This window comes from Musca vetustissima, unplaced genomic scaffold (assembly GCF_032173495.1).
Source record: "Musca vetustissima isolate MV318-11 ecotype Yass unplaced genomic scaffold, APGP_CSIRO_Mvet_v1 utg20792, whole genome shotgun sequence".
Classification (NCBI taxonomy): domain Eukaryota; kingdom Metazoa; phylum Arthropoda; class Insecta; order Diptera; family Muscidae; genus Musca; species Musca vetustissima.
Genome location: NW_026886288.1, coordinates 1 through 15,824, shown reverse-complemented (window position 1 = coordinate 15,824; position 15,824 = coordinate 1). Strand labels below are relative to the sequence as shown.

Here is a 15,824-nt window from a genome sequence, read left to right as displayed (position 1 = left end):
ATGCATAAATCGACTTAGAAAGTGATTCTATGCATATTCTCTAAGGAATCGTGTGTCTATCTTGTTTCCTTTTTGGATCTACCCATTCAATAGATGGCGCTGCCGAGAAGAGTTTCTCGTGCTCTCAAATTAAAAAAAATCACTGGTATTTTAGAATTTGCATAACTTTTAAATGCGTAACGATACAAATATAATTATATATATATATAATTATATATATATAATTAAAATGTTTATTAAGACCTTAGTACAGCCCCTATATGTGTCTCGGCTCTTTTTCAGTATTTTGAAGGTTTTACCGCATTTCCAACCGAATGGGCTGTAATTTAGCATTATAGGTTAATTTATAATGTACACATGTGTGCAGCAAATGTTCAATGTAGGTCCATGGTTTTTTAGAGCCACGTGGGGAGGCATCCTTACCTTGGGGATATGTAAAAAGTTGACCATTGTCAATACCAAAATCCGATAAATACTTGAAAGTGGAGTGTATAAAAAATATAATTATTAAAACAAAAAACAATATATTGCTTTATAAAATAAGCATTGTATCACAATCTGTCCTTTAATTTTTAATTCTCAAAGCCATTGCACTCAAATCGGCACGATATTTTTCCTTCAACGATTCATCCCTCGCCTCAGGTAATTCCTGCAAAACCTTATTGACCACCCAATTAACCATATGTTTGTGACTGATGCGCATCTCAATATTACGACACTCCACCTGATAATCCAGGCGATGTTTAACATCCTCAAATACCTTCATCATTGCTTTTCGATGTGCTTCTTCCAATTGTAATGCGATATTTTCTTTTTTCATTTGCATTAATAGCAGACTACCCTCGGCACGCCATTGTTCCTTGCGTTCATGTTCAATTAAATTTTCAAGAGCTTTTAGCTCCTCGGCGTGCATTTGTTTCCATTTTTCTTCGATTTTTTCAATTTCTTTATCACAATAGTCGGCAACTAGAGGTCCAAGTTTTTTAACTGCTGCAATGCATAACAGAGCCATGGAGATGCCATTATAGAATTCATGTTCACAAATGTATATTTCTTTGGAGAAGAGATAATTCAATAAACCCAGACCGAAGATGTATGGACCTGTCACGCCAGTTTTGTTGTAAAAGAATGTAAACCAATCATCGGGCAGGAAACCCATTCGAACTTTGGCTGGATCAATTGGTCGCTTTTGATTACATGCTTCCGGTTTCTTATTGCTGGCGATGGAACTGTAGGCTCTTATGGAAGTATTCCGCAAAATATTAAGGCACTTGGAAGTTAATAATATAACGCTGGGTTTTAAAATCATTATTTTTCAAAATAAAATGTTTGAAATAGTAAATTCTTTAATTAATAATCCTATTATTAAAATAAATTCAAAATTTATTTAATATGTCAGAAAAATGTGAGCCTTTTCCAGCACTTTCGTACACAAATATTTAATTTCCTCGTTTTCGCAAATGTATTGGAATTCTCAAAATTCATTTAAACTGCATAATTTCCAATTATTATGTAATTTAATAAAGTTTTGCCTGATATTGAAAAATTAAAATTGAATGATTTATTGATTTGCTAATAGACTAAACATACACAACATATAATTATATTATTTTATAATGTTAATTTCGACTTTGGTTAAACAAATTCGCAAATTATGAGGTGGCAGCCACATTTTTTTGCAAAATTTCGAAATTTTCTCTTATGGAAGCGATTGATGTGTTTGTGACAGCCTAATCATTAATTACTTGAAGTAAACATTTTATCTTTGATGTACGATTGTGGGTGTGTTTGTCCGAAAATGCCTGATTTGTATAAACATTACCGCCGGGGCATTTTTCGCTTTTGATTGTTAAACAAATAGAACGTCTACATATGCTGGCTGTCAAATTATCAGCTTTAGGCTTTTAGGAAAAATCTATTCTTAAATCAATTGACAGTTGAAAGACGACCACTATTCGTATTAATGTTAATGTGATTTGGACACGCTGTTATCTTGGGCGGTTAATTGTGTTGTTAATAGCGCCCGAAGTGAGGAATATCACTTTAGTGTATTTTAGGGTATTAGAAAGTATATTTTGTGTCTAATGCATAATGTTATGTCCACCCTTTGACGGATAAATGCCTGTGGGCTTATTTGTATTTTCATGTGGTAGAGGTAGGCTTGCCAGATTGTTGTCCACAAAAAGCTGGACATTGGGTATAAAAAATGGGTTGCCGATGCTCCATTTGTTTCGTATGTAAGTTATAAGTTTTCAAACTTGAAGATACCAGAAGAACTGGATCATTGAGTCCACCTTCGTACTGGATGTAGGTTTGGTAAAAATATTACGTGCTACATATGACAAACACATTTTCAAAATGGTGATCCTAGGTGAGTGAGGAACTAGAGAAATGGACCGAATCGAACACAACAAATCGCAGAAGTCTACTCCGCTCAAATTACCCACTTGCTTGTTGCAGGCACTCATTGTCCCGATAATAATATAGAAGCACAATGACAAAGATTTGCCCACTGCCTACCAACTGCAGTAAATGCAACACTTGTATGCCAACGACCACCATCAATTCGATGGTGGTCTGCTACGACCAGGAGTGTCGTAATGCTACTGAGGCGAAAAACGTAATGTGATGGAGAATTATCGGAAGAAAATTAGAGAGAAGAAATGTATTTTCAGAAAAAGAAGAAAGAACAAGAAAAACGTGAGCGGGAGCAAATCGAGATGTACAGGAGTCAGAACGAAGTTTGGAAATTTTATCAACGAGTAAAACACCAAACCGAAGGCTTTGGTGCCGGAAAATCCTCCCGTAGAAATGAAGGAAACCTGGTAGCAGATATAGATAGCGCGTTGAGAATCTGGAAGTTGAATTTTGAAAACTTCTGGTGTCAAACAGTGGCTGTGAAGAAGATATCCCAGAACAAATAAGAGATGACGGTATAGAGTACAAGATGAGGTCAGAATAGCAATTAATCCCGTGAAGAATAATAAAGCAGCAGGTGCCGAACTATGACCAAGACTGGTGGTCAGATACTGGTAAGGAGCATGTACCATCTGATTAGTATGATTTGACTAGAGGAATACATGACCAACGATTGGAACCTCAGCATCCTGTGTCCCGTGCACAAAAAAGGAGACTGGACGATATGTGCCAAACTATAGAGGAATATGTCTCCTTCCCGTCGCCTATAAAGTGCTATCCAGTGTACTGTGTGAACGACTGAAGCCAATGGTCAATGTCATTATTGGACCATACCAATGCGGCTTCAGACCTGACAAATCCTGGAAAAGACCCACGAAAAACACATTGACAAATTTAACCTATTCGTCGACTAGAAAACTGCATTCAACAGCTTAATCCGTTAGAGGTTTTTAAAGCCATGTCTGCCTTCGGCATTCCTGCAAAATTAATACGGCTATGCAGGATAACTTTAATTGTCACAAGATCAGCAGTAAAAGTTGGAAAGGACATCTCGCAACCCTTTAATACCGAATGAGGATACAGGTCATACGAGAGGCAAAGGTGAACAGAAATGGCACTCTGTATACTCAACAACAAATGTTACTATCCTACGTCGATGACATCGATATAATTGGTCGAACAATAAGAGCGGTAACAGCATTCATTGAACGAATTGAGAAGGAGTCTGCCAATGTGAGTATGGCAGTAAACGGCAAGAAGACCAAGATGATGGTATGAACGCGCAAAACGTCCAGTAAACACGGACCAACTGCGGAACTTGAGAACTACTGCTTCAAATATTTTATATACTTTGATACCGCTATAAATAAAACTAATGAAATTTTGGAGAAGGATAGGCGAACAGATGCAGTTTAGAAACAAGGACACCTCTCGTCAGACCAAACTCACATTCTACAAGACGTTCATACTTCTCGTGCTGTTATATGGATATGAAGCATGGGTACTTACGCAAACAGATGAGGCGGCTCTTGGAGTGTTTGCGAGAAAAATTCTCCGAAAGATCTATGGGATGATCTGCATGTTGTGAGAATGGATGAAGTTGTCCCAGGACATAAGGGGAAGGCCAAGAATTAGAGGGAAAGATCAAGTGGAAGACAACATTGCCGAACATTGTCATTGAAATTGAAACTGAGCAAAAGACCGACGCGCCTCGAAATCTTTTTTAAGCTCGGCTTATGGAACTAAAGTTCTGTCACACGCCAGCTAAGTAATATTTTTTACCCTGCAAGATCCCAAAATGCCTCCAAAACAAAGAAAATGGTGCGGTAACGTTATACGAGAGCTATATAAAAACATTGACTGATATATACCAATATATGTGTAACATTTCAAAGCTTAATTTGAAATATTGCACCTCGTGCTTTCAAAAAAGACGGCAAGGCTGACAAAGACACTTAATTTAAATCTGCTCAAAAATATATATACTATATAGTGCCCTCGACGAATATTTCCAGAAATTTGATATAACCTCCACCTCATAATAACACGAACAACTTGCAGCAATTCTCAAATTACAAAATTGTGTTCCAAAGTTATTTTACACTTCATTAAAACCCCTCCATTTCAAGTCCCGCAAATTACAATCCTTGCATTTTGTTTTTAAATTATGTGCTCCATTTTCATCATTTCATTTTGTGTTCCTTATTTTACACTTCATTAAAACCCCTCCATTTCAAGTGCTCTCCTTGCATTTTGTTTTTAGATTTTCCACATTTCCAGACATTAATTTTATTGATTCACACAAAAACCAGCGCAGTTGTCTGCCGCACCACTTTTGATCTTTTGAACCGCAAAAACTTAACATTCAAATACATTAACGACTTAACCGAAGACTTACGGGTTATTTGTGAAACTTTTCATTTCCTTGCTCAGGGCTAAATTATAACGAACTTCCGAATAACGAAGGCACACACACACACAGACACGGAGCGGAGAAATGAAGGTGAAGTGAACTAAAGAAACAAACACCTCCATTTCGTAGTTTTCTTTTTTTCTTTCGTGTGCCTTGCTTTTCCTCACTGTCGTTCGTATTGATTGATATTGACTTCATAAAAGCGATGTGTCGATGATTTGTGAACATCACTTGAATGTTTCTTCGTTTAAAAGTTTCTTGAGTTTCTTTTCTCAAAGTTCTGGCAGCAGCAGCAGATGAAGAAGAAAAAACCCAACTAAACTGGAGGAGAATATTTCTCCTATCTAGCAGCACAGTGGCTCGCTCGCATGTAAGCAAAGAAGTGTTTGTTGTGGAAGGGGCTGCAAGGTGTTCATTCATGTGATGAAATTGTGATATGCGAAAAAACGTGACTAAACTTTTCTTTACACTTTCACGAAATCTTCGTAATGAATAATCAATGGTAAAATATTGTTGGTATTTCTCTACCCTCAAGTTTTCTAGTTTTCTAAAGATACTTCATTCGTATAAGTTTATAAATTGGAATTTGTTTCCCCTCATAACGAAGTGATGTGATTGGTAGAGCAAAAAAATCGCTACTAAATTAATATTTTATTTTGATCAATGGTTTTGTGTGTGTGGGAGAATAAATCTCTTATGGTTTCATAAATCTACTGATGATAATTTTTATTTTTATTTTTCATTGGAAATTAATTATTTAACCCTTTATGGACCGAATTTTTTCCATGGCTAAAGAACTATTTTCGGTGCAAGAGTCTAATTTAATGTTTAATTTCAGCAACGAACCCGTTGCTCTTTTTGGAAAATTTCCCGGTATACAACCGAACAAAGTGCGAAAATAGCATATCTCTTTAGAAACCCCCTTTACCACTACTTTAGGTTGCAACAGTGCCTTTTCAAGCCATATATAATTTAATAAAATTTTTTCTTTAAATACTTCAGTTTACTCAAACAAAAAATGTATTCCAATAAAATTGTGTTAACGATTCGATGTTATTTATCACTCATAAAACAAACTATGAAATAACCTCATAAATTTCGAAAACTTTGTTTTTCATATACTTTTCGTTTTTACTCTGGCTCCTCAATTTTCTGAGGCAAAAAAAAAAAAACATAAATAAATGTATGCATTTAAGTCTGAGTCTGATATGTTCGGTGTTGTCATCTTCATCATCAGCAGCCATTTTATATATAGTAACTGTCAGAAACATAAGAAGAAGAAAAAAAAAACAAAATTATGAAGACAAAGTTTTCCTTTTCACACTGGATGTCTCGAATCTCAATGCAGCTAGTGTTTTTTTGCCCACATAAAGTAAAAATACTACAAAAATATATATAAAATATGACAAACCCACAGCCATGTACATGAAAATCATGTCTTACTTTACTCGCTTGTTAAAGGATTCACACACTCGTCTTCTGTAAAACATTATTTATTGTGACATCAAGACATGGCAAGATAAATTTTCAGAAATATCGAAAAAAATATATATATATTTTTCGATATCCTACATCGTAGGGTTGGTGGGTATTAACAGAAGTAAAAGTATTTAAATATTTATACTTTCTAATGAAAAGTCTCAATGTTCACAGTAATTAATATAATTTTCCAACAGCTAACGTACCACCTCGCAAATTATTTTTAATACAGATCCACTATTCCGTAGAGGCTGAATATAAATAAAATATTTTATATTGGGTATTAATTAAGCGAACCATTTTAGCTGCTTTCACTTAAATAATGTCTTAAAATGTTGAACCTTAAAGTTCCGTAGTTCTCTAAACATTATTTGAAATGTATGATTTGATTTTCAACAACATACTTTTACACATTCCTAAAAAACACGAACAAATATTAAAAACCTAAAGCAACAATTTGCCAACTCTTGCAACTAAAATGCCAACTGGGTCCTTTGTGCAGAAAAATATGTATCAGCGTTTTTTCTTTGTTAAGACAGCCTCAGGCTGTATTCTTTAAAATATTTAGTGCAAATAAAATTCGTGGATTGAGTAGAGATGACTACAATCGGAAACTAGCATTTCAGAGTAGTTATACACTAACTAACACATAAAAACGCGTGTTGAGGACAGGGTTGCCAGGTAAATCTAAATTAAACTAACAAACAATAGAATGCAATAAACAAAAACTTTTTAAGGGACAATCAGTTCCATAGGCGTGGATTTTTTAAAGAATATTTTTAAATGACTATCAGTGTCATAGGCATAGATTTTTTAAAAAATATTTTTTAAGGACTATCAGTGTCATAGGCATAGATTTTTTAAAGAATATTTTTCAAGGACTATCAGTGTCATAGGCAAGGATTTTTTAAAGGACTATCAGTGTCATAGGCATAGATTTTTTAAAGAATATTTTTAAAGGACTATCAGTGCCATAGGCATAGATTTTTTAAAGAATATTTTCAAGGACTATCAGTGTCATAGGAATATATTTAAAAAAAATATATTTTTTAGGGACTATCAGTGTCATAGGCATAGATTTTTTAAAGAATATTTTTCAAGGACTATCAGTGTCATAGGCAAGGATTTTTTAAAGGACTATCAGTGTCATAGGCATATATTTAAAAAAAAAATATTTTTTAAGGACTATCAGATTTCGATGAGTGGATTTTTTAAAGAATATTTTTAAAGGACTACCAATAGGCGTTTTTTTCTTAAAGAATATTTTTCAAGGACTACCAATAGGCGTGGATTTTTTAAAGAATATTTTTAAAGGACTATCTGTACCACAGGCGTGGATTTTCTTAAAGGACTATCAGTGTCATAGGCATACATTTTTTAAAGAATATTTTTCAAGGACTATCAGTGTCAGATTTTTAAAGGACTATCAGTGTCATAGGCATAAATTTTTTAAAGAATATTTTTCAAGGACTATCAGTGTCATAGGCGAGGATTTTTTAAAGAATATTTATAAAGGACTATCAGTGTCATAGGCGTGGATTTTTAAAGGACTATCAGTGTCATAGGCATACATTTTTTAAAGAATATTTTTCAAGGACTATCAGTGTCATAGGCGAGGATTTTTTAAAGAATATTTATAAAGGACTATCAGTGTCATAGGCGTGGATTTTTTTAAAGGACTATCAGTGTCATAGGCATAAATTTTTTAAAGAATATTTTTCAAGGACTATCAGTGTCATAGGCGAGGATTTATTAAAGAATATTTTTCAAGGACTATGGGTGCCATAGGCGTGGATTTTTAAAGGACTATCAGTGTCATAGGCATAGATTTTTTAAAGAATATATTTCATGAACTATCAGTGTTATAGGCGAGGATTTTTTAAAGTATATTTTTCAAGGACTATGAGTGCCATAGGCGTGGATTTTTTTAAAGAAAAATTTTCAACGACTATCAGTGTCATATGCGTGGATTTTGGAAAGAATATTTTTCAACGACTATATGTACCAAAGGGGCGGATTTTTTAGGGAATATCTTTGAAGGACTATCTGTACCATAGGCATAGATTATTTTAAATAATATTTTTCAAGGACTATCAGTGTCATAGGCGAGGATTTTTTAAAAAAACATTTTTCAAGGACTATGAGTGCCATAGGCGTGGATTTTTTAAAGGACTATCAGTGTCATGGGCATAGATTTTTTAAAGAATATTTTTCAAGGACTATCAGTGTCATAGGTGAGGATTTTTTAAAGTATATTGTTCAAGGACTATGAGTGCCATAGGCATGAATTTTTTTAAAGAAAAATTTTCAACGACTATCAGTGTCATATTCGTGGATTTTTGAAAGAATATTTTTCAACGACTATATATACCATAAGAGCGGATTTTTTAAGGAATATCTTTGAAGGACTATCTGTACTATAAGCGCGGATTTTTTCAAGATTATTTTTTCATGGACTATCAGTGGATTCTTAAAGAATATTTTTCAAGAACTATCAGTTCAACAATCAACAAATCATTAATACGACAACCCTAACCAACATTGAGCTCAAAGCTAGACTCATGAAGTTTTCTAAATCACCATCAGCAGTATTATCCTTTAAAGTTCTTTGATTTGGTTGACCGAGGTAAGAATTGTTCTAACGATTGCCAATGTTGTTGCGCTGCTTTATTTACAAGTATAAATAACCTCTGGCAAAATGTAGTTTGCTGTTGCTGAAGACAAGACACAACAGAAGATGAATAAACAACATGATGAACATTTTTATAACAAAAAAGAAAGGAAAGCGAAAAATTCTTGAGAGCTTTTCATTTTGGTTTATTTTTTGATAGATAAAAAGTATAGAAATTTTCAGTTATTTTTCCACAATCTGATGCCACAAGATTTTTTACTTAAAATCATAAAGAAAAATAAAAGAAAAATTGCCCCTAAGATAATGCGCATATTTTACATCGAATTGTGTTAATAGATACATTAGGAAAAATCTTAGATTTTATTCTGGGGGAATAACAAAAAAAAACTGACAAATAGCCAGGGGGGTTTTATTCCGAAAAAATGTGATTGTAGCATTAAAAGTGCAATAATGGCACTGATATTCGTTGAAAAAATATTCTTTAAAAAATCCACGCCTATGGCACTGATATTCGTTGAAAAAATATTCTTTAAAAAATCCACGCCTATGGCACTGATATTCGTTGAAAAAATATTCTTTAAAAAATCCACGCCTATGGCACTGATATTCGTTGAAAAAATATTCTTTAAAAAATCCACGCCTATGGCACTGATATTCGTTGAAAAAATATTCTTTAAAAAATCCACGCCTATGGCACTGATATTCGTTGAAAAAATATTCTACAAATAATCAACCCTTAGTCAGTCAGAAAATATTCTTTAAAAAACCCCCCTTAGAGCTACGATAGTCGGTGAAAAAATATTCTTTAAAAATCATCGTTTGTAGATCTGATAGTCGTTGGAAAAATATTCTTAAAAAAATCCTTACAAATTCAACCCCATAACCCCTTTCCGAGTACCACATTCTCTAACATTCAACATCTTGCTTCACATACATCTATTAATAAACCACATGTATAATCGGAAATTGCTTTCCATTGAACTCATCACATTATCATATTCTTCATAGTAATTTAGCAATGAAACAGAGACCCTAGACACTTAAAGTAATTCAACAAAATTCTATGGAATTCGAAAAATATCAAATTTGTACAATTGTACGGTACACTGATGCTACTCACGCCCACCCACACCACATTGCCCATGGTGAAGTACTTTTTCCCCCTGTACGTGTCTGTGGGTGTGCGAGTGAGTGTAAAACAGTTTTTCTTTACAAAAATGACACAAAGCCCTTGAGACACAAAAAAAAACAAATCGGAAACAGTGCCAAAGAAAGCATGAACAGGGAACACTGATGCTAAAGAAATAACAGCAGCAACAACAACACTAACAAGCACAATAAAAATAGAACATGTTCCGTAATTTAAACTAATAAATCAAAACGAAATTTATTCGTTACGCTGGCGAAGAGAACGCTGAAAAAACTCTCCAAAATCCGAAAAAAAATCGAATTACAATTTAAGTAGCAAGCAAATGTTTTATTTTTTCGTTGAGTTGCCTTTTTTTGTCGTTTATCTGTGCTTCGCTTTTGACCGTTTTCATTGCAATTGTAATTCCCAGCTGTATTGGGGCCTGGAGTGGGGAAGCTGAACTCTGAAGCGTTATAAGTAAATAAAGAGAAAGTGCAAAATACCTTTGAGGTTTTGCAAACATTTTACGAAATTCCATAAAAGAAATAAAGTAAACCAGAGTTTGTATTGAAATTTATCAGATAATTTTATTATCATCTTAAATGAATGGGGATGGCTGGGTAATAACTGCTAGCAACAATTGCGAGTGATCTCTGGGGGAAGGATTACAATTGAGGAAACGTAAGGTTTCTTCTTAAATTGATTTCAAATGGAAATCGATGGAATAAGGGATACAAACCTAACAGAGAAATATTTTTCCTTTAGGCGTGGACTTTTTAAATCATATTTTTCAATGACTATCACAGCCATAGACGTGGACTTTTTAAATCATATTTTTCAACGACTATCACAGCTATAGGCGTGGATTTTTTAAATCATATTTTTCAACGACTATCACAGCTATAGGCGTGGATTTTTTAAATCATATTTTTCAACGACTATCACAGCTATAGGCGTGGATTTTTTATATCATATTTTTCAACGACTATCACAGCTATAGCTATTTTTTAAATCATATTTTTCAACGACTATGAAATTTGGATTAAAGTTGTCCCTCTTTGCTTTTGTAATATTTACTTATTTTTTGAACTGGTATATCCTTATCCCTCACCCCTCGTACATGCCTCAGCATCCATGGTCTTCTACAAAAAATCCATGAGTGTGTAATCAAATTATCTTGATGTTGACAGTGATGTGTGATGTTCGTTTTATGATATATAATTAAAATTACTTACACTGTTTGTTCCCTACACACACACACGCCGTTTAGTATGTGTGTGTGTTTGTATGTGTTGCTCATATTTCTAAGTAATAGAAGAGCAAAAACAAGACGTAAAAATAAAATCTCCGCTGTAATCCATTTAAAACTGAAATGCAATTTAGGAAATTTCTATCATCCAGTTTGTATTTACAGTTCGGTTTATTTAATTTCATCTTTTATTTAGTTTAAATCCTTTCCCAGAGTCCCTAGCCAAGTCCGTATGACGTTAACGTTGTTGTCACTCAACCTCCAAAAGGATGGTGTTGTTGTTGCTGCCGCTGTCGTTTATGCAAAACGTGCAGTGAATTATAAATGAATTCTTAGTTCTTTTTATGCGAATGTATTGCCATAACTGTAGATATAGCAGGAGAAGTAGTAGTAATGGTGGTGTGCGTGTTTGTTCATGTAATGTTCAAATTCTATTTATTCTTTTGTGCGTGAAGACAGTGGTCCAAACAAACATTATTTTTATTAATTGTATTTGGTACTGATACGACGATGAATAACTCAACTCAAGGATTGAAAAATACAAATTCTTTACTATTATAAACGCTGAGCAAAAATAAATCAAATTATTCAGTTGGCTACCATTTGTATTTTGTTATTGCAAAATAGTCAGTCGTATCTCAGAAAGACTATAGTATATTATCTCGCCCCTGATCATCATCAGTTCCCTAACAAAAAACTAAGGGAATTGCTTAAGATCAGTGGTGAGATCCTCCTTACTCCTTGATGGACAATGTCATACTTTTTTTCATCCGGCCTAACCCACCTCTTCTACTCTGATCTGATGACCTACATATTTATGATGAAGCTGGTGGGTAGGAACTCCAATGAGGTGTTGCAAAAACTAAATATAATCCATTCGACTGGAAAAAGATCGCTATTTGGAACATTATCTTCCAACTTTTTAAGCATTCGGTTGGACTTGTTGATCGTATCAACACTTGTTGCATTCATTGTATTTGGCAGCTATATCGAATTAATGTGGAAAATAAATATGCGAATTTTATAACACAATGCAGAGGTCAGTAAAAGTATCTAAAATAAATAATTCAAATCATTTTAGACTTAATTCAGTAGGCTATGCCAAATTCCGTTCAAATCGAAACACATATAGGGAGAGACCATTTACATTAAATTAGCAAAATATATATGGGAGCTAGTCAAAAAACGGATTTTCAAAACATAGCATACATCACCAAGAGTGGTCAATACATATGGTCTTTTATGCACCAATTACCTTAAATCGGATGAAAATATATATGGGAGCTATATCTAAATTTAAACCGATTTTCACGAAACTTTGCACACACACATATCACTCTATACTTAATTCAGTACGCTATGCCTAATTTCGTGCAAATAGAAATATATATAGGGACTTTGGTACACAATTTACCATAAATCGGACGAAGATATATATGGGAGCTATATTTAAAAAACCGATTTTCACGAAATTTAACAAATAGCATACATCATTACGCTGTGTAAAATTTCCAAATCGAATATATATAGGGACTTTAGTGGGCTAATTACCTTAAATCGAGCAAAATATATATGGGTGCTATATCATTTACCTAAACCGATTATATACGGGAATACTTTGCATTTTCACAACACATTGCACACATCTAGACTTAATTTAGTACGCTATGTCAATTTTCGTGCAAATCGAATGATATATAGGGACTTTGGTACACAATTTACTTTAAATCGGACGAAGACATATATGGGAGCTGTATCTAAGTATGAACCGATTTTTACGAAATTTGGCAGACATCATTCTAGACCTTATTCATTACGCTGTGTAAAATTTCGTGCAAATCCAATGATATATAGGGACTTTAGTGGGCTATTTACCTAAAATCGGGCAAAACTATATACGGGAGCATTATCTAAGTCTGAACCGATTTTCACACAACTTTGCACACATCATTCTAGACTTAATTCAGTACGCTATGCCAAATTTCGTGCAAATCGAAAGATATATAGGGACTTTGATACACCATTTACCTTAAATCGGACGAAAATATATATGGGAGCTATATCTAAATGTGAACCGATTTTCACGAAATTTAACACACATAATTCTAGACCTTATTCATTACGCTGTGCCGAATTTCGTGCAAATCGAAAGATATATAGGGACGTTAGTGAACTATTTACCTTAAATCGGGCGAAACTATATATGGGAGCTATATCTAATTCTGGACCGATTTTTACGAAACTTGGCAGACATCATTCTACGCTCAATTCAGTACGATACGCCAAAGTTCGTGCAAATCAAATGATATATAGGGACTTTGGTACACCATTTACCTCAAATCGGACGAAAACATATACGTGAGCTATATCTAAATTTGAACCGATTTTCACGAAACTTTGCACACATCATTCTAGACTTAATACAGTACGCTATGCCAAATTTCGTGCAAATCGAAAGATATATAGGGACTTTGGTACACCATTTACCTCAAATCGGACGAAAACATATATGGGAGCAGTGTTGCCAAAACTTGATTGAGAAAAAATGCTAGATTTTGTTGAAAAATATGGTGAAAAGTGCTAAAAATATTAGAAAAGTGCCAGAAAAAAGTGCTAAAAATAAATATAAGAAATTTGACTATAGTTTATAATGATATCTATATTTCTTAAAATAGAAATTAACACCTATGCTGGAAGGTGTTATCAGTGTTTGTGTTTCAACAGTTTGTAGCTCCATGAAATATTGGTCCTGGTCGGTCCGAGTCGTTATATCACGACTAAGTGAGTCGATATAGATGTGTGTGTCTATCCCTCTGTCCATTACCATTTGTAAACAAATTAACGGTCACCGCTGTGAAACAATTGTCACGATATTTTGCATATCGGGTTCTGGCCAGTGAAGACACTTATTGTGCTTTGGTAAAATCGGTCTATATTTGGCTGTTGAAGTCAACCAAAAGCATTTTATATGTTTTCCGGTCTCTTTAGAGGTCACAAAATTGTACATGGGGAAAACGCTAATTAATAATCATATTGAGCAAATCAAATTGACCAACACTATTGTGTGAAAAAAATACAAAATTTGCATTCTATGCCGTATGCATCCATCTAGAAGGAGAGAGACCGGGTGTGAAAGCTATACTTAAATATTTACAGGGGTCTTTCTATTCTAATAATATTTAGTATTACCATTGCCACACTAGATGATAGTTTTGCAATTTTGCATAAAGTATGCAAATTTGCATAAACGGATGATATTTAGGGATGAAATGAACCAAAAAACGTTTTTTGTCTAGATGTCGTTTTTATAACACAAACACCAATGAACCAATAAAAGAAAAAGCATGGCTGCTTTGATAATGATCCGTCAATATTTTTTTAATTAAATGAACAAAGATTTTAGTAAGACAATTAAAAAAATCATTCCATGACATTTTTTATTGCCAAGAGGAGTAAAGTGATTTTTATACCCTCCACCATAGTATGGAGGGTATATTAGTTTTGTTTTTCCGTTTGTAACGCATCGAAATAATCATTTCCGACCCTATAAAGTATATATATTCTTGATCAGCGTAAAATTGAGACGATCTAAGCATGTCCGTCCGCCCGTCTGTCTGTTGTAATCACTCTAGCGTCTAAACGAATTGAGATGGAGCCCCAAAATTTAGCATAGAGTCCTCTTTTGTCTGCAGGCAGGTCAAGTTCGAAGATGGGATATATCGGTCCACGTTTAGGCATAGCTCCCATATAAGGGTACCCCCCAATTTTCGGTATTTTGAGGTTCTTGGGCGTGTTTTTCAACCGAATTCGCTGAAATTTAGTAACTGGGTAGCAAATCTCCCCACTAAAAATTATAAATATAGGTCCATTTTTTCGGACAGCCCCCATATAAGGGTACCCCCAATTTTCAATATTTTGAGGTTCTTGAGCGCGATTTTCAGCCGAATTCGCTGAAATTTGGTACATTGGGTTCTTATTGAGTACCAAATTTCCCCACTAAAAATTATAAATATAGGTCCACTTTTTCTAGTAGCCCCCATATAAGGGTACCTCCCAATTTCCAGTTTTTGGGGGGTTTTGACCGGATTTTTATACCGAATTGGATGTAATTTAGTACTTTGAGTTCTTATTGGGTATCAAATCTCTTCACAAAAAATTATAAATATAGGCCCATTTATTCGGGTAGCCCTCATATAAGGGTACCTCCATTTTCGGTATTTTGGGGTTCTTGAGCCCGTTTTTCAACCGAATACGCTGAAATTTGGTACTGTGAGTTATTATTGCGTAGCAAATCTCTCCACTAAAAATTAAAAATATAGGTCAATTTTTTCGGGTAGCCCACATTTAATGGTACCCTCCAATATTCGGTATTTTGGGGTTCTTGAGCACGGTTTTCAACCAAATTCGCTGTAATTTGGTATTTTGTAGTCGTATATGGTAACAAATCTGCCTACCAAAAATTATTAATATTCACCCCCTTTTTAGGGGTAGTCCCCTTATAACC

General features: G+C 34.1%; 1 protein-coding gene across 1 annotated transcript; it reads right to left on the bottom strand.

Moving 5' to 3' along the window:
- Window positions 1-565: 565 nt before the first annotated feature.
- Window positions 566-1,309, bottom strand: LOC133333804 (ATP synthase subunit b, mitochondrial-like). The gene has a single exon (XM_061542093.1). The coding sequence runs from the start codon at window positions 1,307-1,309 to the stop codon at window positions 566-568; it is 744 nt and encodes a 247-aa protein (XP_061398077.1).
- Window positions 1,310-15,824: the final 14,515 nt, after the last annotated feature.

Excerpts from the sequence above, each read along its gene's own strand:
- LOC133333804 (XM_061542093.1), bottom strand. The coding sequence starts at position 1,309 with ATGATTTTAAAACCCAGCGTTATATTATTAACTTCCAAGTGCCTTAAT.